The sequence below is a fragment of the Centroberyx gerrardi genome, chromosome 4 (genome assembly GCF_048128805.1).
Source record: "Centroberyx gerrardi isolate f3 chromosome 4, fCenGer3.hap1.cur.20231027, whole genome shotgun sequence".
Taxonomy (NCBI): Eukaryota; Metazoa; Chordata; class Actinopteri; order Beryciformes; family Berycidae; genus Centroberyx; species Centroberyx gerrardi.
In genome coordinates this window covers 7083098-7110209 of record NC_136000.1, presented here as the reverse complement: position 1 = coordinate 7110209, position 27112 = coordinate 7083098, and the positions used below count along the sequence as shown (strand labels likewise).

The window sequence follows — 27112 nt, the reverse complement described above, 5'->3', positions numbered from 1 at the left end:
GTGTAACGTTCTGAGGAGATCGTATTATGCAACCACAAACTAACAACACTGCTGGGGTGAGACAGAGGCGACCAATCATCTCCACAATGGTCTCATTTGTTTACAGTAATTATATCAAGGCATCACAGTTTATTTGGCAATGATATATCCAAAGACATGCAGGTCAGGTGAAGTGAGGACTGCCCATAGATTATGTTTGTGTGTAGTATGGTATATGATGTACAGTATGTGATCTAGTATGTACTGTATATGACATAGTATTTGATAGTGTGTATATGATGTAGTAAATGATATATATGAAGGATGTATATGATGTGTATATATATGTAATATGTAAATATGATGTAGTATGGTATATGACATGTATATGGTGGTATGTAAAGCCCTTTGAGACTTGACTGTGATAAAGGGCTAAATAAATAAACAAGACTAGACTAGACATATATTGATATTTAAAAGTGCTATACATAGCACCTTCAAAAGGAGCATATAAACAGCCTGTCCCAAATAAGACCTTAACCGGGATATGAGCCAGTATCTGGGATACTGTATGCATGTAAACGTTGCCACCGTCACCAGTAATAAAGAGTTCAATTCTCTGTCCGTGTCGGTTATGAAACATGGTCAGAAACAAGGCCATCACATGGAAAAGGAATCAAATGGACTAGTTTTAATTAACAAGTGGGCTTGACTTTCACTTGTTTCCGCTCCATTGGCACGGTAATGCCCTTTGTGTGTGTGTGTGTGTGTGCGTGTGTGTGTGTGTGTGTGATGGTGGTAGTGGGTATGTGGCGGGTACAGTTACAGGAGTAAATGACAGGGATCGCTTGTCATTAGTTATGTCACACCAAGGCTGGAGGAGACAGACAGACAAGAAGCATGTGTCTATCTGTGTGTACTGGTGACAAGAAGAGAGAGTTTAAATAGTGCTAGTAGACAGAGAAAGACAGAGTGAAAGAAAGAGTGAAAGAAAGAAAGAAAGAAAGAAAGAAAGAACAAAAGAGCGAAAGAACGAAAGAAAGAGGAAGGGAGAGAGAAAACAGAGAATAGAGACAGAATTAGCGTAAATAATGAAAATGTAAATAACAGATGCAGCCGCGATCATAAACACACCCCAATGTTCACAAACTTGTTGGTTAGGTAACTACAGTATATTTACATGTCCATACACCCACCTTTGATTGAAAGCAGCAAGTTCAGGCCCCTTCTTAGGGGGTTCACGATAGGGATTCTGGGAAATGTAGGAAATCACTAACTGAGGTAGAAGGTTGAGTAGAAGGTTTTTTGGAGCCGGAGCCTGATATTGGCCCTTAATATCCATTATATCCTGTTAATGACACAATTATTTTGAAAATTCTTATATTATATATTATATTATTATATTGAGCGAGAAGTTGGGTTGTGGTCCCACTGACTTGCGTGGAGTTGGGCCGAGTCTGGAGTCTTTTTGGAGCCGGACGTTAGAGGACTTCCGTATCGGCTTCAAAATTCACCCACGTTTTTGGCCACTTGATACATACAAACTCTCTCAATCCCAATCTGTTCTGATTAAAACGTGTTTACGGCACACCGACTCCCTCAGAGCGGCTACAGTAAAAAGCCAGGAGCCGACACTCAGCATGATCGTCTCCAGAACAGTAACTTGGCTCCTCAGCAGACTCAGTGTGGGGGCCTTGGCAGCACAACTGATTGCCGGTGCTTGTGTGTTATCATTGCAATCAAAGCCGACGTTTAGCAAGGACAAGAGAGGTGTGATGCAAAAAAACTTGATTAATCAGCAGAGTGCCCTCTTAACACGCGGGTCTAATTTGGGCGCACAAAACACACACAAAGGCACACCTACACACACACACACACCTATCCATACAAACACAAACACACACACACAAAACAACTTATACCTATTCACACACACACACATACACATGTATTCCTATTGTCACACACACTCAAACACACACCTATTCACAAACACAAACACACACACTTATCCATAGGAACACAAACACACACACAAAACAACTTATACCTATTCACACACACACACACACACACGCACACACACACACACAAACTTATACCTATTCTTACACACACACACCTATCCAGAGAAACACAAACACACAAACAAACCAACTTATACCTATTCACACACACATACACACACACACACACACACACACACATACCTATTCAGAGAAACACAAACACACAAACAAACCAACTTATACCTATTCACACACACACACACACACACACACACACACACACACACACACACACACACACACACACACGCACATACCTATCCAGAGAAACACAAACACACAAACAAACCAACTTATACCTGTTCACACACACACACACACACACACACACACACACACACCTATCCAGAGAAACACAAACACACAAACAAACCAACTTATACCTATTCACACACACACACACAGACACACACACATGCACAAACATATTCCTGTTCTCACATACACCTACCTATGCACAAACATGCCTATTTAAACACACACACACACACACACACACACACACAAACTTATACCCACTCACACACAACTCTTCACACATACAATCTCTCACACTAACAAACAATTGCAAGAGCGCATACATACAAACAAACACAGAAACACATGTAGACAAACACATATATGTAGTGACATGGAGAGTTACTTCCACCTACAGTAGTGTGTGTGTGAAAGACAGAAAGAGACAGTGAAAGAGGCAGAGGGAGAAAAAGAGAGAGAGAAAGAGAGAGCGAGAACAGAGAGAGAGAAAGAAAGGGAGAGGTGAGCGAGGAAAACCCATTAGCCGGGTCCATAAGGTCGGGAGGTGAGGAACACGCCACAGGCCACATTCCCGGACCGGCGGATCACCCCGTACCCACCGCGACGGTACGCCCCCCGTTACCATAGCAACCTACCCTAAATGTCAGGGGACTGCGGAGAGGAGGGGATCCAAAGTTGGTAATCACATAACCGCTCAGTATGGCTTCCCTCCCTAAGGACTGAGTGTGTATGTGTGTGTATGTGTGTGTACTGCGCACCTGCAGTACTGAGGAGCAGTTTGAGTTTTGGACCCAGGAAGTGAGGATGTTTCCGGAGGAACAGCGGATATTTTGGCTGGCCCTCACTTTGAAAAGTGGATACTTAAAGGTGCTACTTGTAGGATTATTAAACATCAGTGCAGTATTTGTAATTGGTGTAATTTGGTATTGGTTACCCTACAATTACCGTAAAACAAAGTAAAAGATAAACAGATTGGAAGTCCCTTGAATGCAAAAAGTGAAAGTTTATAGCTGCATGTATATAAGCTTTTTTTGTGTTTGTCCCTTGCTAATCTATGTGCTTTTGTTCATTTGTGTGCTTATATGTAGCATGAATAAATGTTCACATTTCGCATTCAAGGAACTTCCACTCTTATTATCTTTTGATTAATCTTTTGGCTACCATAGAAGACCTTTCCTCACTGTTTTTACATATAATTACCCTAAACAAATGAAACCATGGCTGAGATCATTGGTAGCCTCCATCTCACACCAGTGGTATTGTTAGTGCTGGTCTTTCTCAAAATTAGGACCACATTTCCCATAAAACCTGTTGCTTCCTGTTGCAAAGGAAAAAAGTTGGTACTTATCCTGCCTCCCCCTCCCTAGCTCTGGGTGCGTTTGTTTTCTCTTTGGCTTTACTGAAGAGGATAAACATGTTGGAAGTGATTTGTCCATCAGCCTTTCACTCCTTCCACCATCTACTATTGCCACAAACTCTGAAAGCTTTAGCTCTGTTTGCGCTGGAAGAACAGCGACCCTCTTCCTCTTTTGTGCCGTAAAGCAATCCAGCAGATTTTCCCTTGAAATCCAACTTGTAGCACACAATGTAAATTGTCAGCCTCTACCTGCAGTGTAAAATGCAGGTAGAGGCTGACAATCTTCTTGGTGATGGTCTTGTTTGTTTACGGTGATTACACTACTGTCTCAAAATTAAAGCTACACTAAGCAATTTTTTCTGACCACAAGAGGGTGACACAAACCGCAACACATTTGTAAACGCACACAGCGAAGCTACTAGGCGGCGGAAGCCCTTAAGGACAAACCGTGCATAAAGGCTAATGGCTAAAATAAACGTACCTACAGAGAAATATCGCCGGTTACCAGTCTCGCTTTGCCAGATATTTCTCCTGCTGAAGGTTACATCTCCCACATTGACAAGTGAAGAGGTAGGTAGCAAGTTTACTAGTTCCGCGTGTGTGGCTGTTTGTTTATATCACTACGTCTCACGGATATCTCCACGTAGCACACGTTAGTTTCAGGATTGGTTACAGGGTCTGAAATCGCTTATTGCAGGTGTAAGTCAGTAATGATTTATTGACGTTAAAATTCTCCACGTAGCACCTTCAAATATGCTAGATCTGGGCTAGGGTTATGGTGAGATATACTGTCTATAGCCATTGTATTTTCTGTAGCTTTTCTATTGCTGTGACTTCTCCTGTCCACCTACAGCGCCCCTAGGGCTGTGGAGGACAGGCTCTCCACGGACCCATTGGTTTTCATTGAGTCAGTGGAAAGCCCTCACTTTGGATGCAGGGTAAGTGTGTGTGTGTATGAGTGTTTGTATGTGTCTGGTCTCAAATAAAACAGAAATCTGGAGATGTTCATGTGTGTTCATGCGCACCAGTGACTAGTGTAAATAAATAAGCAGGCCTCCTCCAGGGGTTAGCCTGAGCCCCCCCCGAGACTCAGCCAGGAAGACACCATGGGGACAACATGGTTATTTATAGACAGGGAGACACTCCCATCCACTAACATTGTGTCTATTTACACTGAGGGGCCGTGTGCTCAGTCAGATAATTTACATTTTAAGTCTCTCAGATAGAAATAACTATTTTTGTTTGCTTTTCATTTGATGATTCTAGTTGTGTCATACTTCAGTCACCCACCCTCCCCATTCCTCCTGTTTTTAGCTCCTTCCACAAGACATGAAGACTTCGCAGCTCATTGCCAAGCTGGCAAGTCCCTTTCATATGCGGCGTTTTGATCTATGTTTATTGATTTGCAATGTGGTTTGTTTGAATTTGTACCCCTCAAAATTTGGGGTACACTTCACCTCTGTTTCCACCAACAAAACATGAGTGGATAGGACAGGTATTAACACTCAAATCAAAATTCTTGGATGGTCAATGATGTCTGTCCTGAAATGTTTAGAGGTGGTTCCCACTGGTTATGAGGGATACACTGCCATGTTGAAGGAGTGACAACAAAGGTAAAGATTATAACATTATCGCCTCTTCCTCTCAGATTTTTTCACTCCTACAGTATGGATTAAACACCCTACAGCACTGGTTCTCAATCCTGGTCCTAGTCTCTTTAAATATAGGCCTCCCTGCTGCCCATAGTGCATACAGTCCAGTTTAAAATACATTCCTCCTACATCAATTTTTAAAGTGATACCACACTGGTGCTGCATTACAATCAGTTGTCAAGTCCTCAAGAAGCCACTAATGACGCGTCTATTAACATGAGGTTAGTGCCAGGGTGCCGTAACTCACACAGGAAAGAGCCGACTTCGCAGCCCAGCAGGCGGTTATATCAACGGCAGTGGGAGAGACGCATTGAGATCAGCTGAGGTCATGTTTTCCATGAGTCCATAATTAGACTTGGGTTGTGAAACACACAAAAATGAATGATTGACATATGAAAAGCTCTAGTGCTTTTTTACAGGAAATGAGGAAAGGAGTTTCCTTTTTTTTTATGACTATTTTAAACCAATTCAGCTTTGATAGACTGTATGCGATGCAGAAAGACAGGAAAGACAGGGGAGAGTGAGAGAAAGAGAGAGACAAGCAACAAAGGTCAAGTGTCGGATCAAACCCACAGCGTTGTTTAGTACAGGACGCACCAAGGAAAGCATTTTTAACTCTAACTTTTAACATAATATGAGTCAGTGCTGATATGTTAAACTGCTTTTTGTTGATTTTGGATTCAAGTGAAATGACAAACCAAGGTACAGATTCCCTCTTATCCAAACTCCAACTTGGCCTTCTGATCCAAAATAATCAGTTGGCAGGGAAAATTTCCTGAGGGAAAATTCAGTTTGCAAATTAATTCTCAAATTATCAGTATGGTCAGTCTAGTAATGCCAAGCCAGAAAATTAGGTGAATGACGAATTTAGCAGACTGACTATCAGTCCTGCAGGGAAACAACAAGGACTTAGAAGTGGACCCGAGAGAGGCAGTTGCCACGTCAACCGAGCTGGATATCAGAAAGGAGGAAAGGTGACGAAGGGAGGAGAGGAGAGATAAGGAGAAGGGTGGGGGGCAGGAGGGGAGGGAGGAGGGGAGGGAGAAGAGCTACTTGCCCTTGTAGAAACCACAACATACGGTATATCTAATATGTTCTGCAAATCTTTGTCAAACCAAAGGATTTTCTCAATTGTTGTTTCAAGCGACACACTGTGAGTCGGTCCCAAGAAGCCATTTCGGTGGATTTCAGGGAGCGGCACTGATGCGTCTTAAGTACAGCAGCCTGTCTCAAGTTAATACATTTAGGGAGAGAGAGACACAAACCTATTTATCTCTCTCAGAACAAGGAGTAGACCGGAGGGAGGCAGTCTCCACGTCAACAGAACCGAGCTGGATATCAGAGAGGAGTGACGGGTGATGGAGGAGGGGTGGGGAGTAGGAGGAGGGTGATGGGAGGGAGGGGTTGGGGTGGGGTGGGGTGGGGAGGGGTTTTGGGGTGAGGCGGGGTTGGAGGGGTGGGGGTTCGGTAAAGGAGAGTGGACTGGAGCCAGGAAGCCCAGGAAGCCCAGGGGAGGGGAGGGGACCCGAGCTGGGAGGCTGAAGCGTATCGGTCAGCTCGTTCCCAGACCGACTTCCCAGCAAAACACAGCAGGAGCCACATGGGGCGGAGGGGAGGGGGGGTGGAGGGTGGGTGGTGGGGGGGGGGGGGGTGGTAACTAAGACTATATTTAAGACTATATTAAAGAGATACACACACACACTCATGGACAAAACACACATATAGCTGGGTGTGCACATTTGGAGATATGCACACAGACAGAAACTCGAACACGAAACCTCTCAATCACTCATGCCATGGAAGATGCAGGTCAGTATAGATTTCCCAGAATGCACCGATAGTGACCCAGTTTCCAGGTAGCCTACTAGCCTGCAACCATCCTGTCTGTAAACACAAAAAAAGTCACAACTTGTCCTCTTTTGAGTGGATGCTCTGCTTTTTTAACTGGTCAACAGTTTGTTGATCTTGTTTTTTTTTCTTTTCTCACGCTTTTCACTTTCCACTGCTGCAGGCTATAATAAAGAAAAAGTAGTGTCTGTGAGGAAAAACTAACTTGTTTCCAGATGATGTGTTAAATCAACTGTCCAGAGGCTGGGAAATATATCGGGACTTGACATATTGTGTATTGTTACTCCAAGTAATATTCAACAATTGACTCAACGCGGTCGGACAGCTGGCACATTATCTCAAATTGATTACGCAAGTCGGTTGTTAAACATTACGAAACCCTACCGCATTTGTTTTTACAATACATGGCTATATATTCCCCCCCGGATTTATTTCAATTTGCATTTGGCTCAGGCCTTCGTAACCTCACCCAACCCATCTAAAGCTCCCTAATGAAAAACAGGGTCCGAAGGTTTACGGTTTACTGCCTGCTAATGTGGGGCTGCAGAAGCTAGTGGCTGGAAATCAGGTTGCTACAGTAAACAGCATGACGGACAGTAACGTCAGTAGACTGAAGCCTAATTGGGTGTGATCCATACAGCGGCTCCGGTGGCTAAAGACAGAGCTAAAAGGGGTTAGCGGCAACCGCAGCTCTGATGCAACTCCTGTAAACCCAAATGTTTCCAGCTCGGCAAAAACAGGTGTCGGGATCAGGAGCTAGCGAGCGCCGGCTAACACAGGAATGCCAGGCAGCTTTCTCGCTAGCTAGCGCGCCGCATGCCAAATTCCTTTCCCGGCAGAGTGGAAAACGTCAACAATAACAGACAGAGCTCAGAAAGTGCTGCAGATACAGGAAGACAGTGTCCCAATCTGTTTATGTGGTGAGAAATGAGATGAATAGATAGTATATCGGAGGAATTTTAATTTTATTTTCCTGGCCTTTGAAGTCACACTTACTAAATTTATGTGAGAACTGAGGAATTGTAATTGTATTTCTAAATTAAACAGAAAATTAAATATAGCTCATTTTTAAAATGACTGTCAACCTCTATAAAGTGTATTTCAGAATCAAAATCAATCACTTTATTCAGCAAGTACAAAAAAATACATATCAACAAATTACATAGCAACACAGTACATACACTTGCAAGAGTAGGAGTAGCCTCCATCAATTTCTCCCCATTTGACTTGACAGCTTTTAACTCCAGGATTGAATTGCAGTCAAGGTTGTTTTTGCAGCAGTGATCACTTTTTGGGAACTTACATTTGCATTTCAGGCATTTAGCTACTATTATCCAGAATAATTTATAATCTGTGAGCAGGTCGGGCTTTTGCTACAGCTTTCGACAGAACACAAGGCTCTTGATGGACACATGAAATGGCAACAGTCCTAACACCAAATTAGCCTAAAGGTTCAGTCCGGGGCCGTTTCATGTTCAACAGTGTGATGTTCCCTTCAGGGGCAAAATGTCCCGCCCTGAGCTTCTCGGAGTCTAACATCCAGCAGCCAATAAAAGTCTGGCACAGCATGGACTGCTTCTCACCTGCACCGCTCCAACAAAAGGCCTGTGACCTGTTACACAACCTGCTGCACTCACCACAGGCTCAGCAGCATTAACTCTCTCTCCACACAAGAAACTGAAGACAGTAGCGTCCACTTGACCTATTACACAGCATGAGTCCCTAAATCCCCCTTCACACACACAGAAAAACACCTATCAGATCCCACAGTCTCTACTGTTCTCTCCAGTATTATCAAAGCTGTTTGGTCAGATCGAGGGGAGGAGATGAGCGAGCGGTAAGGAAAACAGCGGTGCGTTTTTGATATCCTTACCGTTACACCGCTGCCAGCTGGGTGTTTTGGAGAAACATTATGACTTTCATTTAATAATTTAACACATCAGCAGGACCAGAATAAGGAAAGAGCCAAAAGAAGTTGTCATGGCTACAGTGTCCGCCCTACTGACGGAAAGGTAGATGGAAAAATGAGTTTAGGAAAGACTGCTACCAATGAGTTTATGGTGTCTTGTCAGTGTCGAGAGGTGTTTAGTTTCAGAAATTCACCAGGGTGGTCTTAAATGCAGGCTTGCTCATGCATGTGTGCGTACACACACGCACACACACACACACACACACACACAGACACATGGGGTGCATCTCAATAGCGTCAAGTAGCTTCCTCTTCTGCTTTCAACTCTTTCATCCAAAGCAGACCAAACAATGATGAGGACAAACAATTGAGTTCACTGAGTTTCCTCTTCGCTGGCTTCTTTTGCTGGCAGTGGCAGAGCAATTAATTAGTACAAAAGGGAGACAAAATGGACTGTCATTGATTGTGAAGCAGTGTGAGTGTGTAGGGGTTGGATAACGGGTTGGTTAACGAAAGTCAAGTGAGGGTGGTAGAGGATAGGGAGAATGATCCTCCCCATTTTTGTGTTTTTTAACTGTTTCCTTAAAAGTAGCTTGTTTAGCTGAGTATTAATAACCATACAGTTATGGGCAATTTTGTTTACCCCAAAATCTACTGAGCCCGGTCTTCCCAACTCTGAGCTACTAACCTCCACTGCTCCTAACATAATGCATATATAAAGAAATAGATGTAGATGTAGTCATTTATTCCAGCTTGAAACCACATTTCATTATTACTTCTGTGTTCCTGCTGTCTGGTAGGTCTTTGCTGGGAAAAATCCTCTAGCGTACAGCGGTACACAGACAAAGAAAAGAGCGCCACCTACAGAAACTCAAACTTCATCGACAGAAAATCCAAGGAAAAAGACGTCACAGTCCCGCCCACACTGTTTGATTGACAGGTAATCTCTGGGAAGTGCAGTGCAGAAACACCACAGCAAAGTTGGCAAAATAATAAAAAAAAAAACAAGAACCACTTTAACTCAGTAAATGAAATGATACAGTAGATTGCGGCCTACATACTGTGTACTACTGTATACAGTATACTATACACTATGTGTGGCAGGCTGATTGTATCGTCATAGAATGATTGTGTGACTGATTCTTGTTTTTATCTATGCTTGATTTTATCTGCATGTGTGTCCTTTGGTTTCTGTAAAGCACTTTGTGATAGTCCTGTTTGTTAAAATTGCTCTGTAAATAGACTTTATTGTGATTGCAGGACAATTTGTACTTGTGGGCTTTTCCCATCAGAGTTACAGCACTCTGAAACTGTTAAATGAGCCTCAACATCTGAGCCATTTTCCTGTTTCCCATCTGTTTTGAGGGGACAGTCGAACCACAACCACAGCATGTAATCATCAGGGGAGCCTTTTGCTGCGATGAACCATCAGATCCGGGTAATTGATACCACACAAACAACTATTAATAAACTACATGGATGTCACATGACCACCGAATGACTTAGTGTCTAAATATAAAGGTAACATATCACCATGAATCAAACAGAGGGACAGACTGACAGTTTGTCCATGTTCACTTTAAAGAAATGCTGATCAGCTATATGCTAACTCAGTAAAGGGGATACTGGTGATTATTATTCTTCTTCAAAGCTGATGCTCTTGTTCTGTGCAACTTAAAATGAACAGTTTTGGGTTCAGTGCCGTGCTGAAGGATACCTCAACAGGATGTGCAGCTGCTGTGGGGATTGAACCTGCAACCCTCCAGGTCTGGGATAATCTCTCTGCTGCCCCCCATGCAAACGAACTGTCCCGTCACCGGCATATCCCTTATTTAGAATCACAGAAAGTGTATTTCCATGAAGATAATCTGTAAGGAGCCTGTACGTTTCAGTCACACCTAATGGGATTGGCTACTGTAGTTACAGCAAGACATGTTCCCATGCTGCTGAATATCTTAACTCAATTTCAGCTAAGGCAGCTAGTGACCCGTGAGAGATCTCAACATCATGCATGAGCCTCTGATGTGTGTTTGGGGGAGTGAATGAGTGAAGAAGAGGATGTAAACATGGGATGATTTATCACCAAATTAAATCTACACACACATAATATGTAACTTAGTTTCTATATGGACTGTAAAAAGGTCAGTAATACCTTTTTATTCTTAAAACATTTTGCCAATGGAGTGAGATAACTCCACTTGTTTCCAAAGCAGTTTCACTTTTTTCAGGAATTACACTACTATCAAGAAATTATGTTTTAATACAAATTTTAGGACTCAATAATAGACTGAATGACTTGTTAAGATGGAGATTTTTTGCAGTGCAAGCATAAACAGAATTTGGCGGCAGGGATCAATAAAGTATCACACATTATTATTATTATTTTGTCAGAGCGTAAAGTCAGCCTCATATTATTCGTGAAATGATGATTTGCTGAAAATACCCAGGTAAACAGCATGAACACTGCTGCACAAAGCACATGAAAAGATAAACTAAGAGCATGAGGTATGTTATCTCAGCATGGACACTGATGTTTCCAACGTGACTGACCACAGAATGAATAAACAAGAATTTGCTTTCCCTTAAACACCCTTATCGCATCTTTTGGGTATAAATCCAGCAAAAGGACAGATAATCTTTCTAGTCTCAGGGATCCGGGAATAAACCTTTGAATGTTCCCTGCATTTTGCAAACATTACGCACTGATTGCAATGGTAGATATGCATGAAAATTCCTGTCACAAGCCTGTATTTTGATTGAAAACCCCACTGTCGGAACTTTTTGGCTCACCTGTCTAAGGCTGGTAAGATAAAAAGTAGGAAAATACCTGCCAAGAATATTTTTTTAATGGCCAAAACAATTACTATACATTTTTTAATAGAAATATGTTACCCCACCTTTATGTATGGAATCAGGTACTGTATGCCAATTTAATACTTTTTCACTCATAACATGGATCAAGTCTGTAATTCATCACAAGGTGCAAACAGAACTCAAGATAACCGAGTCATTCAAATGTTATCGTAAATTATTTTGAACCCTTTTGCCGTTTATGAAGTTCCCTACAACCTCAGAAACCCATAAATCACTTTCTATAACAACATTCAAATGGCAAAAACTAAGTTCCATTAACTGTGTTTTGAACATATGACACACAATTCAAACTGACAATCACTTCTTTATTTCAAAACCACTGAAACCAAGAACACCTCTTGCATCTCTTTAGTGTTACAAAATAAATAATAACATATACTAACAAGTGTGTGGTTAAAGCAGGTTCATGTCTACATATCCTCTAATCAAAAGGCAATGAAAAGCCTAAAATGTTGAATTTTTTGAATAAAATTTTTAAAAAGTCTAGCTTTTTGGTATTTTCACTGAGGAAATTAAATAAACCCGGACTGATTATTTAGAATAGCACATGGCAGGTGGAAACGTTACACAGAAATAATTTACTCGTATCGTTTTGGTAGAACTGAATTTTGAGTAGCAGAACCATTATCCATATTGAAAAATCTCCAGCGATACCCAGCCTGTCAATGAAGAACATACAGGAAGGTCTGGTATCCAAAAACGAAGACATACTAAACTAAGGGATGGTTCAGGTTTCCAAAAAGCCTATCTGATATCGTATTTACCAACAGTACGTTCAGTCCATCAGAAAACAAAGAACTAAAGCCTGATGCTACTGATGCTACTACAAGTCGATAGGACCACAAACTTTTACTCTGGAAAAAAAACAAAAACAAAAAACAAATAAAAATGTAGTTATTTCTAAATTGTTTCCTAACTGTTTAACAGCATAGTTTAATATATAAAATCAGAATCACTTATCAGAAATGCATTATTCGCAAATTACAATGGGCGCACACGGAATTTGACTTGGTTAATTGTTGCTGACACATAACACAGTTACACAACATTGTGTTGTCTGGCTGTCTTTAAGGAGGAATTTAACAAGGACTTATGTATGAATTTTAACCCCATTGACTCGCCTTGTTTTGATAACAACAGCTTATGCATCTAATATCTCAAAACCCTAAACACTGGGCCAAGTTCATTTTAGACGGACTAAAATGACTGCCGGTTCATGATAAATCAGACTTCTTAAAAACCTGAACTGTCCCTTTAAGGGATAGGTCTGCCAAATTTTATTCAGCAGGATAATTAACTAATTCCAGTCCTGATGGAGCTGTAATGGGCCTAATTGGCCACTTACTTGTTCCTTCACTTTTTATAGCAGCCATGTTCTCCTGCAAAAGCTCCCTGAGACAAACAGGGCTGTAAAGCATTTATATTTTAGGGCATTTAACCCGACACTCTCATCCAGAGTGACTTACAGTGAGCAATCAGGTAGAGCTCAGTGTCTTTCTGAAGGACACAGAACACATGGACACAAATTGACTTTTTAACCACTAGGCCAACCTCCTGCCTAAAAACCAAATCGCTAATTAAAACAAAACGTAATTTTAGGTCAAAATGAAAGTTTGGCAAAAGTCTTACCTTTTAACTCACTCAGAGTAATTACAAAAAATACAAATTACCAAGGCAAATAAATGATTTTCAAAAAAGGATAACTTTTTTAAAACCTGACTGAACGTGCATGCTGGTTTTCAGTAACACCCTGCTTCACTTTCACATCTGGCAGCTGCCCAGTTCCACAAGTCTTTTACTTTATGTGCCTTGCACCCCCTCTCCACACACACACACACACACACACACACACACACACACACACACACACACACACACACACACACACACGCTTTATGTACATTTGAAGTACTCGCATACAAATTGAACCCTGGGACTTAAGTCAACTGAATTTTTTATGAAAGATTTTATCAATGTTGTACAAACAGGCAGGGCCTCCAGTGACATCATCACCTTCTTCTTCTTCTAAACTCCTCTGAAACCATCTATCTGAGAACCCGTCTATCTCTGGTTACAATCCTGGACAATGAGGCTCAGGTATACAGGTGGATTGTACATCTATGTCTGTTTAAGTTGGGAGGAATCAGCTGTTACTCCTAGCCTGGTAAAACCATCCTGATCACGTGACCTCACATTCTGTTTCGCTCCACGGATCAGTCTGGACTTCCAGCCGCCCACATCGATTTCAGTGGGCGGGAGTACTTGCCTTGACAGACAAACTCCTTCAGCCATCCAGCCTCCATTCGCCATGAGCGAATCCAAATTCAAATCCAGTCGGAAGAACGGCGAAAACGTCTTTTCCGCCGAGAAACTCTGCTAGTGCATACTCTTGTTCTTGTTTAATTGTTGTTATTGAGTCTATTTCTGCAATAACTGCACTTATGGCTGTGTTTACTCTACTAACGTTAACGTTACCGCTCGTTGCTTCGGGAGACGCCATTCACGTCATCAACTACAACGCAGTCCCTGATTGGCCCGGTTACGTCATCAACTACGACGCAGTCCCTGATTGGCCCGGTTACATTGTAATTTCAGGAAATCGATGTGGGCGGCTAGAAGTCCAGACTGATCCCTGGAGTGAAACAGAATGTGAGGTCACGTGATCAGGATGGTCTTACCAGGCTATGTTACTCCTACTTTGCCTTGTAATCAAATTATTTGCTTGCAAGACTCATTTGAAAAATTTCTAATTGTTTGCGAGGGCACTGAGGAGGAACACTGAGGTTCATCCAACATCCCTTCCTCAGTAAACAATAAGTTCGATTTAAGTGTGAATTTTGGGCCTATATATAATTTGTCTTTCACATGCCTGTATGTAAGAGAGAAATTGTATACAGGTCCAAAATTGCCAAACTTATCCTTTAAATAAAGTCTTCTTCACACTGTAGTCATCCATCAGATCTAGCAGTATCTGGTATCTCATTATTTATAACATTTTACAACCCTTCAGTCCCTTCAGCCTCAGCAGCTGACCTGAGGAGAGTTCACGGTTGCTTGTCTGTGAAGCGCAGCTTGGTGCCCGGCCTGCGGCCCTCGGGCTCCGGGTGGATGGTCCTGAAGGTCAGGTTGATGCGAGGGCCGCGGTCGTGGTACTCTTTAGCCACCTGGTGCTGTTGGACACAAGAGAAAATAGATATAAGACACATTTTACATTTACAGTTTAGCTATTCAGGTGACGCTCTTATCCAGATGGATTTAGAATGAGCAGGCAGCGGCTCAGTGACACGAGGCTGCTGACGGACACACCGGCTGCTGATGGGGATCAAACCTGGGATTTTCTGGTTGCAGGTTGGCATCTCTAACCATGAGGCTTCCCTGCTGCAAACATGAGGCTGACGAGAGAAGTGCAGCGATACAGTAGTGTGAAATTGATTTTTCTTTTTTTGTTCTACACTCATCAGATTTGCATTTCTTATCAAAAGATGAGTATGGGGCAAAAGTACAGGCCGTCCCCCCTTGATCCTGACAATTTGATATTGTATTCACATATCAATATACATTTACTAATTTATCATGATACACAATTCTGTTGTCTAAACTAGTGATGATAAACAACCTTTATTTAAAAACGGACAAAAATGAGATATGAAACATTTTAAGGAATATTATTTGAAATTTTCAGTTTTGTTTGACATCACCCTTAACATTACCATGCAGTTCAATGCGATAAACATCAATTTGATTATTTAACGTGATTTTTCATGTGTAAGCCATATGGTCATATATGACAATGATTATTGTGATATTTCAACCACATCGCCCAGCCCTACAGCAAAGTGTATTTGAATCTACACACATGACAGTCCCAGATTTATATACAGCAAAGTACACTTGAATTTATATATGAAAAAAAGGACCGATACCCTCGCTGCTGTCGGTATGTTCCAATAAGCAGATATGGAAAATAAGAAGCTTTGACACTGACAGACATGCAACTAAGATAAGAAAACAAACAAATATGAAATCACAAGGGAAGGAGATCGATGTTGCCAGGAGGTTTTTTTGAAGGGTGTGTTTGTTTTGTGTTTGACCTCTGCACTCGATACACAGGTCAACAAGATGATGTCGAAACATGCGGCTCCAACAACAAACTCTGCTTTCACACGGGGTAAATGTCAAATTTGTCTTTCTTTGCATAAACAGTACTAAATATTTTCCGAATGAGCACGCACGCACGAGCACACGCACACGCACACACACACACACACAGTTCACGTGGCAGCCTGGCCAGGGTTTTTTCCAACTAGTTCAACATTCAACACTGTCTTGACCTCTGAACACAAGACGGGGATGATGATCTCTCTCTCTCCTTCCTTCTGTGCAGCACACACACACACACACACACACACACACACACACTTGTTATGGTTTGTTTTAGGCTGGAAAGTTTAGTTGAACACATAATGTTTTTCAGCATCCCTTGCTCACTCTGATAACAAGCTCTCCAAGCTTTATGCGATCGGTTTGTCACTTAGCATAATACGATGAGTGCCAGAAAGTTCAGAAAAATCACAAAAAAGTATTTAAAAGTCACTTACCTGACGCTTAATTGCCTTGATGTAGTAAACATAGTTAAAGGAGTTAAAACAAACACCAACAAGAAGCACTTGAGCTGCCTAATGTCCCGCCATAATCACCATGATATATTAAACATGACCAGTTATGCTAATGAGGTCATTAATTAAGCTAATTAATGCATTAATTAGCAAATATTTCGATGTCAACATACTTGTCTTCATATCACAGATGGGTGGCAAGAAAGTCAGTTTCTCCTCATTAATATGCAAATTTGTGCAGCAAAGGATGAAGTTTCTATCATGTATTGTTGAGTTATTGTGTCTAGAATGTGTCTACACACACACACACACACACACACACACACACACACACACACACACACACACACACACACACACACACACACACACACACACACACTCTCTCTCCACGCATGTCTACAGCCTCTTGTTACCTCCATCTCAAAAGGAGGTGAGAGGTTTGTTTATCCACGACAGCGTAAAAGGAACGAGTCCAGAACTGGCAAAAAAAAAAATAACCCTGAATCCCCCTTCAGATAAATGAAGTTCTGTAGCAGGACTGACAGGTTTAGCTAAATATTTAGCGCTCATTTCCAAACCTCTCTGACGGAGTTAGGGGCTTTGCTAGGCCGGCTTGGATTAGAGCGGCAGAGGGAGAATTATGGCCGGAGTGATCTTCTTTTTTCTGGCATGTTCTTTAAAGGAGAGATGAAACTTTTCTTGAGACACTCAGGGAGGCTTTGCCATAAAACGCCGCTGACCTTCTCCCTTTTTGTTTAGCTCATCCCTCTCTCACGTCTGTCTCTGTAGCTCTCTCTCTCTTTTTTTGTCTCTCTCTCTTGCTCTCTGTCTGTTTCTCTGCCTTTCCATCTTTCTCTCAGTCCTTTTCAATTTTCAATTACTTTTTCGGCATGATTGGATTGTTAAACAGAAACAATATTGCTAAAGCGTTGTACAAAATGTAATGTCGATTTTGAATGGAAATATGGCTCTCAGTGATGATTTGGAGCTTTTCACACTTCAAGAGAAAGTGACTCTCTGTCCCAACCTGGTAAAGAGTGACCACATACTCCATTTTCTATTCTGGTACCACGATTTCTAATATTGTCCTTTTTTCAGCTGCCAATTGACTTGGGGTGAGAAAACCGAGGCAACAAGAGTAATGGAGAGAAAACCTCTCTCCACCAGAAGTGGAAGATGGCTCTGGGAGGAAGAATCGGCTCTACAGGAGGTAGGTGGTGGCGTCCTTTTCAACACAAAGTTTTATGAAGTTTATCTCACTGACTTACTAATCCTAACCTCCAGCTCTAAAATGAGCTCTTTCTCTTGGCTACAATGTCCTAACAAGTCACTTTCTAGTAATCGTGCTTTACTTGTGAGGACAAAGAAAGTAGACACAATTTGACATTTGGTGTTCAAGTGCAACTGAGCAGCTCTTTCTCAACCAACAGGTTGTATATCAGCATATCCTCTGTATTCATTCAGTGGTGTTGCGCCACCACAGCAAGGAAATGACCACCGCTGCTAGAGAAAATGTGAAAGGTCTTACTGTCATCCAAAACTAAAATAAGTAGAGGGTTAGGTGGTTTCCAAATGTTTTAGTAATGATTTTATTATGATTAAAAGACACTTTTAACACCACAACCTCAACTTGAACTTAGACCTAAACAGCGACAGATATGGGAAAAAAAAAAACTAGAATTATTCCCTCAAGCACCACAGCTGCATAAAATTACAGAAGAAACACTGTATATATTCTATCAATTTTTGGTATCTATTCAGGATGTATATGAATTTGTATATTTGTTTTATATGTGTATTGATATGGTTTGATATAAGCATATTTGACGCAAGACAGCAGAGGTGGATCTTTTATCCACAGACCCTGACAAAGGCTGAAAATGTTTTGTTGTCGTGAAACTGAATTCACTGCAATATAATAAATATATCCTTGTCATCGAGCGTGACCCCATTCTTTTGAATAGAAACCGGCTACACACTCGCCGACTCTCTCCCTCACACTGACACACACACACACATACACACAAAGACTTTCCCATCCTCTCTCATGCACCCATATAAACCCGTCGCCCGTCCCTGAGCGTAAAACAAATTGCTCTCATTATGCTGAAGCTCTGCTCTTCTCTCTAGGCCACTTCATCCATCCTGACTGCCTGTGGAAACCGAGCTCCTTGAACACAGGTCTATCCTCTCATGTGTATTCAGTCGGAAGTACTAACACACACACACACACACACACACACACACACACACACACACAAACACTGTAGAGCTGTTTGTCATGCTACGTCCACCCCGTCCTCACCTGACCTCACCTGGCTGAGGTGGAAGAGTTTCTCAACCCATGACTATTTAAGTGTCCAAGGGTAGATGGGATTACTGTTTGTGCCGAGGTCACCGTCTTTTGGTTTTCTCCTATAGGCCCCGCCCCACTTTGGGTTTCCACACAGAGACAAAGCTGACAAACTGGCGGATAAAATGCTGAATGTCGGTGTTGAACTTCAGAAGGAAAGTTCAAGTCACCATCTAGTGGTGTGGCCTGGGTGGGCCCTTGTGTTTGATTGGTGGAGCCTACCTGCCAATCATCCTGCGTGGCTCCGTCCATCAGCAGTAGAGTTCCATGACCGAGAGGAACCCGAATCCTCTCCACATAGGTGTAGTCGCCGTTCTCCTCCTGACACACACACACACAAAACAGGTATACATGATAAAACACACAAGAACACACACACAGTGGGGAATAAAAAACACAAACTAAGCTCAAGGTACATGCTGTTGCCCACATATCACTACTAACTGCCAACACAACTCATCTACATCACGACTAATGAAGCCTACCACCTAAGAAGTGTATACTTCAACCCTTGAAATAACAGATGACTATCAGCTGTAGCGCTCTAAACACTCCCAACTTAAGCCTTCCATCTGTCCTTATCTTAGTGCGTCTCATTCCCAGCCAACTCACTCTCCCTCTCTCATATTCTGTACCTCTGTTGTCCCCCCCCCCCCTCTCCACTAGCCATGCCCTTTTTCCTTTTTATTAACATTTTAACAGCAGTTCTGCTTTATTAGGCAGTATGTAGTCAAAGCAGGAGATAAGCTCCTTTGAGCCAAGTCTACCTAAGTAACTAAGTAACTAACTCAAGAGACAGGAAAGATTGGAAATATTGAGCAGGTTTCAGAAAGCCAAATCTAAGACTTTTTGAGATTTTTTGAGAGCATTTTAATGCTACTTGGAATTGGATTTAAGGCCAATTTAACAAGCAAAATGAAAGAAACAAAAAGCTTGCAAAAGCATGGCTATTGAGGGTTCTGAAACTGTCAATCCTAAAATCTCAATGAAATTTAATTGAGAACAACAACATGGTGAAAAAAACCTCTAATTACTCGGATGATCTCCTCTGTTGCATCCCAAATCAAATGAATAATTTAGCCTGATGAGACAGAATGATTTAGGCCAATAAGACGTTGTATTTTTACATAATTACATCATTTAAAAAAAAATGATGATTAGCAATGTTGGATCTCCAATTTTTAAGTAGATGCGGGCTCACAGACAGCTATCACAACTTTGGCTCTGTTCAAGTTTGTGCCATAATTTGATTGGGTTTAGGTCAGGCTACACCGGACCGGGCTAAAATTTTCAAGCTCTACCGTCATCCCACAGACTCATCCTCACCGGCGGAGGCTGCTTGCGGAGGCTGAACATCCTGGTGTCGCCCAGACTGAGGGAGGCGATAGTGGGCTTGGCACCCAGAGAGGCCTCGTCGTCACTGTGCCAGCCGATGCTGTCGTGGCCGTCCCGGTAGTGGTTGCACAGCAGGGAGTTGAAGCTGTGTCCGCTCGCCTGCTCCACCGCCTCGCGAAGGGTCAACAGCAATGGATGCCACTGTTTTGGGGAAAAGAGACGGAAAAAAAAAAGAGAATTCAGATTCAAAAGAGACAACAAAAGAAAGATGAGGCAGCACTAAACATGTTGTCCCCCATGAATAATGCAGTCCCACTCTGGGTGTCAATGTGTCACCTGTTTTGACCTGTAATTATGGGCTAATCAGTGTCATTTAAAAAAAGTCTGGGGCATAGTGGTGTGATAAATCACTTCCCTAGGTTTCGTCAAAATCAGATCAACAGTCTCTGAGAACAGAGACTTTATGGGGAGGAAAAACACAGCGAGCGAGGAAGAGACAGCAAAATGGTGAAAGAGAAAAACAAAAATGAAAGCAAAGAAAAAGCAAGACAGCCAGAAGGAAGATACTGAGTGAGTAAGGTGTTTGTTTCTTCCTTTGGGTCTTGGTGGTATAATGTGTTTATCTCACCTGTGTGTTGGCATCCATGGTGGAGCGAGCGTACGTATAGGGCAACTCTCCATACCAGCAGGTCAGCCTGGGCTCGTCGTACGCCTCGCCTGGACCAACATACACAGCAAACACACACATTCACTTTAAAAAGGTGCTGCATGTAGCATTCCTAAACACCAAAATATCATTGTCAAATTAGGGCTGGACGATAATTCAATATTATCGTTTATCGTCTTTCAGTGGAATCATATTGTGATGATATGAAGATATTTTAATATCGTGACACACATTTCTGCTGTCTAAATTGATGATGACAAGCAAATTTTACTTAAAAACTCTGATAAAATGAGGTATGGTAGGAATATTATTTGAAAATTTCAGTTTTGTTTGACATCACACCTAACATTACCATTTGGTTCAATGAGATGAACATTAATTTGATTATTTAACGTGATTTTGCATACATGAACCATATCATGATATATATTGATATCGAGAAAAATCCTTATGATTATCATGATATTGATTTCAACCATATCGTCCAGCCCTATGTCAAATATATAATTACTGTAAACAAATGAAACCATGGTGGAGATGATTGGTAGTGGTGCTGGTGTTTCTCCAAATTAAGACCACATTTCCCATAAACCCCTGTGCTTGCTGTCACACAGAGGATGTTAGTTGCTTCGTTTGCAGTGGAAGAACAGCACCCGCTTCCTGTTTTGTGCCATAAAGTAATCACCCTTTGTGCCATAAAGCATTCCATCCGATTTCCCACGACCCGCCGGCATACAATGTAAAATGCAGTGTAGAGGCTGCAAGTCTTCTCAGCGTCTTGTCTGTTTACAGTAATTATACTAATGTCTTAAAGTTAATAATTTATTGATTTATGACTGCTACACATCACATCTTTAATGATTTATTTAAACCCACAGCAATGAATGTTGATTGCATCGCATTCTGGTGCTCTCAACCCACTAGACGCACACACCCAAACACACACCCAAACACACACACAAACACACTAATCAACAGGCTCTAAGCTCTATCTCCGTATTGCCACAGTAATTGGGTCATGGCAATTTGAACCCAACAAAGAGAATGGATCCAGTCTGCATTCACAGCCCGGCTAGACGTCCCATGAACCTGGTCTACCTTTGTTTTCTGCGTGACAATTAAGGCAGAAACTTGACACATTTCTGTTCCCCATGTATTCCTGGCCAGTGTCAACACATTGATCACCTGCTTGGTCGCTAGATCTATTCCAAGCAGAGAGAAAGGTAAACATCCAAATCCCATTTCTCCCTCTGCCTTTCTTTCTCTTTCTCGCTCTGTGTCTCTTTCTCTGGGAACATCAAGGCCTCTTCCAAGAACCAAAGCTTTGCCATTAATGTGTTTTGGCCAAGCCATTGGTACTAGGACACAGCGAAACCAAAACACAGCCACTGCTCGAACGGCCATTACTTTTTATGGCCCTGAGCAATTCAGGGCCTCCGGGGCTAATATTTGTTACTGCGTATGTTCATTTATCAACTAAGAAAAGGCTTACTCGTCCATAAAAAGATGCTATCAGAGGGAAAAAGATCAACAAAACCAGTCACAGAGTCCGATTTAGAGCCGCGTGCTCTGGTCGGAAAAAGTGAGTCAATGCGTTGAAGAGGGTTATGAAAGAAGGCAGGGTGGATGACAGACAGCGAAGTAGGAAAGGTGATTGGTGGTGGTTTTAGGAGGAGGGGAGTAAACACCCGTTCCACTCCTCTTCCTCAACCCCAATGTCCTTTGTTGACAAAGTCTGAGGAGCGATGCATCGGGGCTTACCCAACCTCCCTCTTTGCTCCATGTTTAGAAATCATTTTAGTCACTTGTCTTCATCATGCTGTTTGTCTGCCGCTGAGTTATCGCAGAATAACACACAGATGGACGAGAGCCAGCTGAGAGAGAGGCCGACTTCTGATGCAACGCCTGGCCGCGTCCCAACAGACTCTCTGTATATAGCCTGTCTGGTTACGATGTGTAATGAAAAGTTATTCTTTCCTTTTAAAGGAAAACGCCAACTGTTTCGTAAATCAGCGCTTTGCACAACGTACCCACGTGTGAGAGGGAGACTGGTGATAGTTTCACCTCAGTGTGTGTGTGTGTGATTCATAGTCATTCATGTTGTTTCCATTTTGTTTTTATCCTATCATTATCCTCCTTATTGAGTTCTGGTTGCCTTTTAGTTTCTATTACCCAATTCAGTTGTGTTTTTGTTTGTCATCTTGATTTATGTTATGTTGCGTCACTGTTTTTCATTCTCACATGTGGAAAAACATGAAATCAAACTTGAGGAAAAGAAAAGTAGCTTAACACTTCAGTATAACCAAAATGAGAATGGACATTGACCCAAAAACAAAATGACCCCCCCCCCCCACTACCACAGCTATGAAAAGGGGAAACCCTGGGACCCCCGTCTGTAGTTTTTAAGCCCCTGGTACCCACCCTGTCTGTAGTTGGTCTTCTGGGACCAGGGAAGCTCTGCTAGCAGCTTACTGAACATCCAGTCAGCCTCCTCTGGGGGAAGAAACCCAGGAAGCAGCTGCAGTCTGGACGGATGGAAAGACACACACACACACACACACACACACGACTAAGTCTCTAGGACAGCCGGTGGGATATATACGTATATATATATATATATACAGTATCTCACATGTTTAGTATTCTTGACAAGGATACTCTAGAGTCTAGACTAACTGAGGACTGACTTGCGTGACTGACAGAAAACTAACTTTCTCATCCACCGGCCAAAGTAGCTGGTGGATTCCAAAATTCAAAATTCAACACCCACTTTCAATATTCCAACAGCCAAATTGCTTTGTAGAACAGAAAAGAGAGTGGCTGTTTATCCACCAAAGTGTCTGGTTAAACTGGCAAATTTACCAGCCGAAATTAAAATTTACCAGCCTTTGACTGGTGGTGGGTGTTAGTGTCCCACCTTGCTTAAATGGCACAAATCTAAGGTGAGTAAGATGAACATTAACATGTTAGCCATCAAAAATATCTGATGTAGAGAAGTATAAAAAGGTCTACTCGTTTTAATTATTATAAAGACTACTTCTGGAGAAATTAGATGTTTGGTGCCTTGCTCAAGGGCACTTTGGCACTGATGGCGGCCACCACAGATGTAATTCCAGACAGCTTCCAGTCACCAGCTCACAGCTGGAATACTCCCTCTCTGCTGGGAATTGAACTATCAATATTCTACATCTCTCTTTGTCTCTTATTTTATTTCTATTCCTACAGCAGATCTCTCTTACATGATCATTCCTGGGTCTCAAGAATATTGTCAGGGCACTTTGGCTCTGACCCTTGGACTCCTTCCTGTTGGTTGCTTGTAATTTTGGTTACCTAAGGATTTAAGCGTCTTCTAGTGTTGCACTCCTAAGTCGTCGTAGATAAGAGCATCAGCTAAATTCCTAAAATGTAAATGCAAATATATTATTGGTTGTCCTCTCCAGATCAAGGCCAACTTGCTATATGCGTCATATTCCTACAGATATTAACATCATGGCTCAGCCCCATGTGTCCTGGTAGGTTAGTGAGACACAAGGCATAACATTTACTAGGAGCTAAAAAATACTAGAGGGATGACTGCCATCTAGTGGAGCGGGCCCTCCAGCACCGTCACTCACCATTAGACTTGTCATCTGCTCTGAACACACTGGTTTGTTTCTGTCCAATCACTGTTCACACTCTCCCTTTCCCTTTGGTTTCATTTTCTTTCATCTTTACTTGCCTCTGTGTGAAATGTCCTCTTCCTTAGACTGTACTTACCTGGACACTCCTGATGGTCCATGGCTGATCTCATAATCACCTGCATGCCTGTCCAGAGCAAAATGATGTTTGTTAGTCAACCTGTAAACAGTACACAGCCAAGTGATGCCAAAACTTCAAATGATTCAAGTAAAGATCAACACAAATAGTAAGTAGACTTCATATGAAATTGAACCCTGAAGAAATCAATCTGGTATTTACAAGGTATTCTATTTTGTGTTTTGAGATACTCAGTCAGGTGATAACTCAATATCATTCAAGGAATGGTAAAATCCCCAAGATTAAAAAAAAAATCATGTTTTCCTGGCTTTCATTGCAAGGCTGTGCTATTTTGTAAACTTTTACAGTGTAAATCTATTTGAAAAAGATACACATCTTTCACAAGTCATCATCATTTTCATAATCCTACCAAACTAAACAGTCTGATTTCGGTTTAGGAAACATCTGAGGAAGGCGAGGGGGCCGAAACATCAGTCGGCCAATAAATCATTGGGAGTTGATTTGCAGTTGTGCGGACTCTATTTTCATCATCACATATTGTTGAGGGTAGGTAAAATGTTTGAAATCTAGTCTATGTGGAAATTGCTATAATGCAGTTATGGAGACTACAGAGAGACTATTTTGTGACTCAAAAAACAAAATATCTTAGCATGTCACTTACTCTATCACCTTCTCTGGTGGGACGTCTCTTATCAACTGTGGTGAAGAAATAAGAGAAGGGAAGAAGGATTAGCACTTCCTTAAAAACCATACATACATACTATAAAAGACCAATTTCCAAAGAATGCTATGGCTTTTTTCATGTTTACTCTCTACCTTGGTGGGCTGTTGAAACTCAAATGCTCGCTGTGGCCCAAATCCCCAAGACCCAGGGGCTGAGTTGGCACTTTTGGGTTGTGGGTTGTTTGGGATTGCTCCTGTGGAAAAAAAAACAAGTTGTTTTCTGCAGATCAGACAGGTTAGTGGGACTCTACTAGACAATGGAGGGTCGATGGTTCAACCTAGTACTGAGCATAGGATAAGAAGGTGATAATATTGGGAGCATTGCTTATCAATAAAATCACTATGGTCTATGTTATCCTGGTTCTCTGTAGATATCAGGGAAGGGAACCAGGGATTTAAAATAGTAGCAAAAAGCAAAGAACAGCAATCTCTCATCAGAAATGAATGAGCGATGTGCGTCCAAGATATTAAATGCTGAAAAAAACAAAAACAAACAAAACATGTGTCTGTGACTGTGTGTATGTCAAAAAATGTAAACAAAAAGATCTACTGCAGTGTATGGGACTATAAATAAACAAAATAACCTGTTCTAATTATAGGACGGGTAGAGCAGGTTATATTCTATCAAATGCTACAGTATACTATAGTGTAACCTAACCTACCTGTTGGTCTTGGTTGTTTTGGCAGCTGTTTGGCCCAGGAGCCCTGGACTCTGGCACGCTGACGCTTATCCGACATCACATCTAGTTAGAAAGACAGATCACTTGCCTATATTACTATACTGCTTTCCTACATATAAACACAGACTAGCTTGTTTGAAGACCAACAGCTTCCAGAGGGAACATGGGACTCTTTCCTCTGTCCTGGACACAGCAGCTGATAAACCACAAAAGTCACCAGCCACTTTCAATATTTTATTTGAGTTTTCAAATATGACTGTTCACAAATGTGCCAGTCATAGTCAACTGCTGGCATTTAGTTCATTTTCCGACCCTGCTCTTGTCATTTCTACACTCGCTGGGAAACAACCAGTTGTGGACTTTTTTTTGTCTAGGTTTATTTCACCAATCATTATCTGCTGTCAGCTTTGAGAAAAATTATATTACGCTTAGATAACAGCAGTGTGTGTTGTTGTATTAGGTTTACAGTAATGGGGTCTACATTTGATCTGCTTTGCCTGGCTACAGCTGACATAACGCTCCAGCAGCTAGCTTTAGGTTAACAGAACCTTAAATAAAATATATAATGAGTTAGTCAAGTAATTTCTCAAGGCATCAGCCGAGGGGTGTTGGGTAGCTAGTTAGCCTGCTTGAAGCAAAGCTAGTTCATTCAAGTAACGTGACTAGCTAATGCTAAGTTATTTAAATGAATAATTTGTACATTTCCAATTACGTTAAAGTTTCATTATATAGTTGATTAATGTTGAACCCTATCTCCAAATTGTATTACTTACCTAGCTGGTCAATAAAACAATGCAGAATAGCCAGCAGAAATCAAACAGCTTCACATAAATTTGAACGACTATGGTTTGACAGCCATAGCTGCATGGAGTGTTACAAAAAAATAAACCCTACCCGGAACTGAGATGGTAACATATGGTTCCTACTCTCTCCCCGTGTTTGTGTGTGTGTGTGTGTGTGTGTGTGTGTGTGTGTGTGCGAATGAGAGAGAGCACCTAGACATCATTTGTCATTATATTTAACATTATTTGCC

The 27112-nt window shown here is 41.7% G+C and overlaps 1 protein-coding gene across 1 annotated transcript; it reads right to left on the bottom strand.

Annotated features, from left to right (window-relative positions):
- Window positions 1–14715: 14715 nt before the first annotated feature.
- On the bottom strand, window positions 14716–26936 carry alkbh3 (alkB homolog 3, alpha-ketoglutarate dependent dioxygenase). Its single transcript, XM_071911098.2, has 10 exons — window positions 26853–26936; window positions 26062–26142; window positions 25493–25593; window positions 25338–25372; window positions 24677–24724; window positions 23342–23445; window positions 20882–20970; window positions 20245–20454; window positions 19141–19239; window positions 14716–15116 (listed from the first exon to the last, which is right to left on the bottom strand). Exons 2-10 carry the CDS (start codon window positions 26135–26137, stop codon window positions 14991–14993), a joined length of 888 nt encoding a protein of 295 aa, XP_071767199.1. The 5' UTR covers window positions 26138–26142; window positions 26853–26936; the 3' UTR covers window positions 14716–14990.
- Between the last annotated feature and the right edge of the window lie 176 nt (window positions 26937–27112).

Coding starts and splice junctions, on each gene's coding strand:
- alkbh3 (XM_071911098.2), bottom strand. CDS start 26,137: ATGTCGGATAAGCGTCAGCGTGCCAGAGTCCAGGGCTCCTGGGCCAAA. Junction 24,725..25,337: donor CCACCAGAGAAGGTGATAGA/GTAAGTGACATG, acceptor TGCTCTGGACAG/GCATGCAGGTGATTATGAGA. Junction 19,240..20,244: donor TCCGCAAGCAGCCTCCGCCG/GTGAGGATGAGT, acceptor TGTGTGTGTCAG/GAGGAGAACGGCGACTACAC.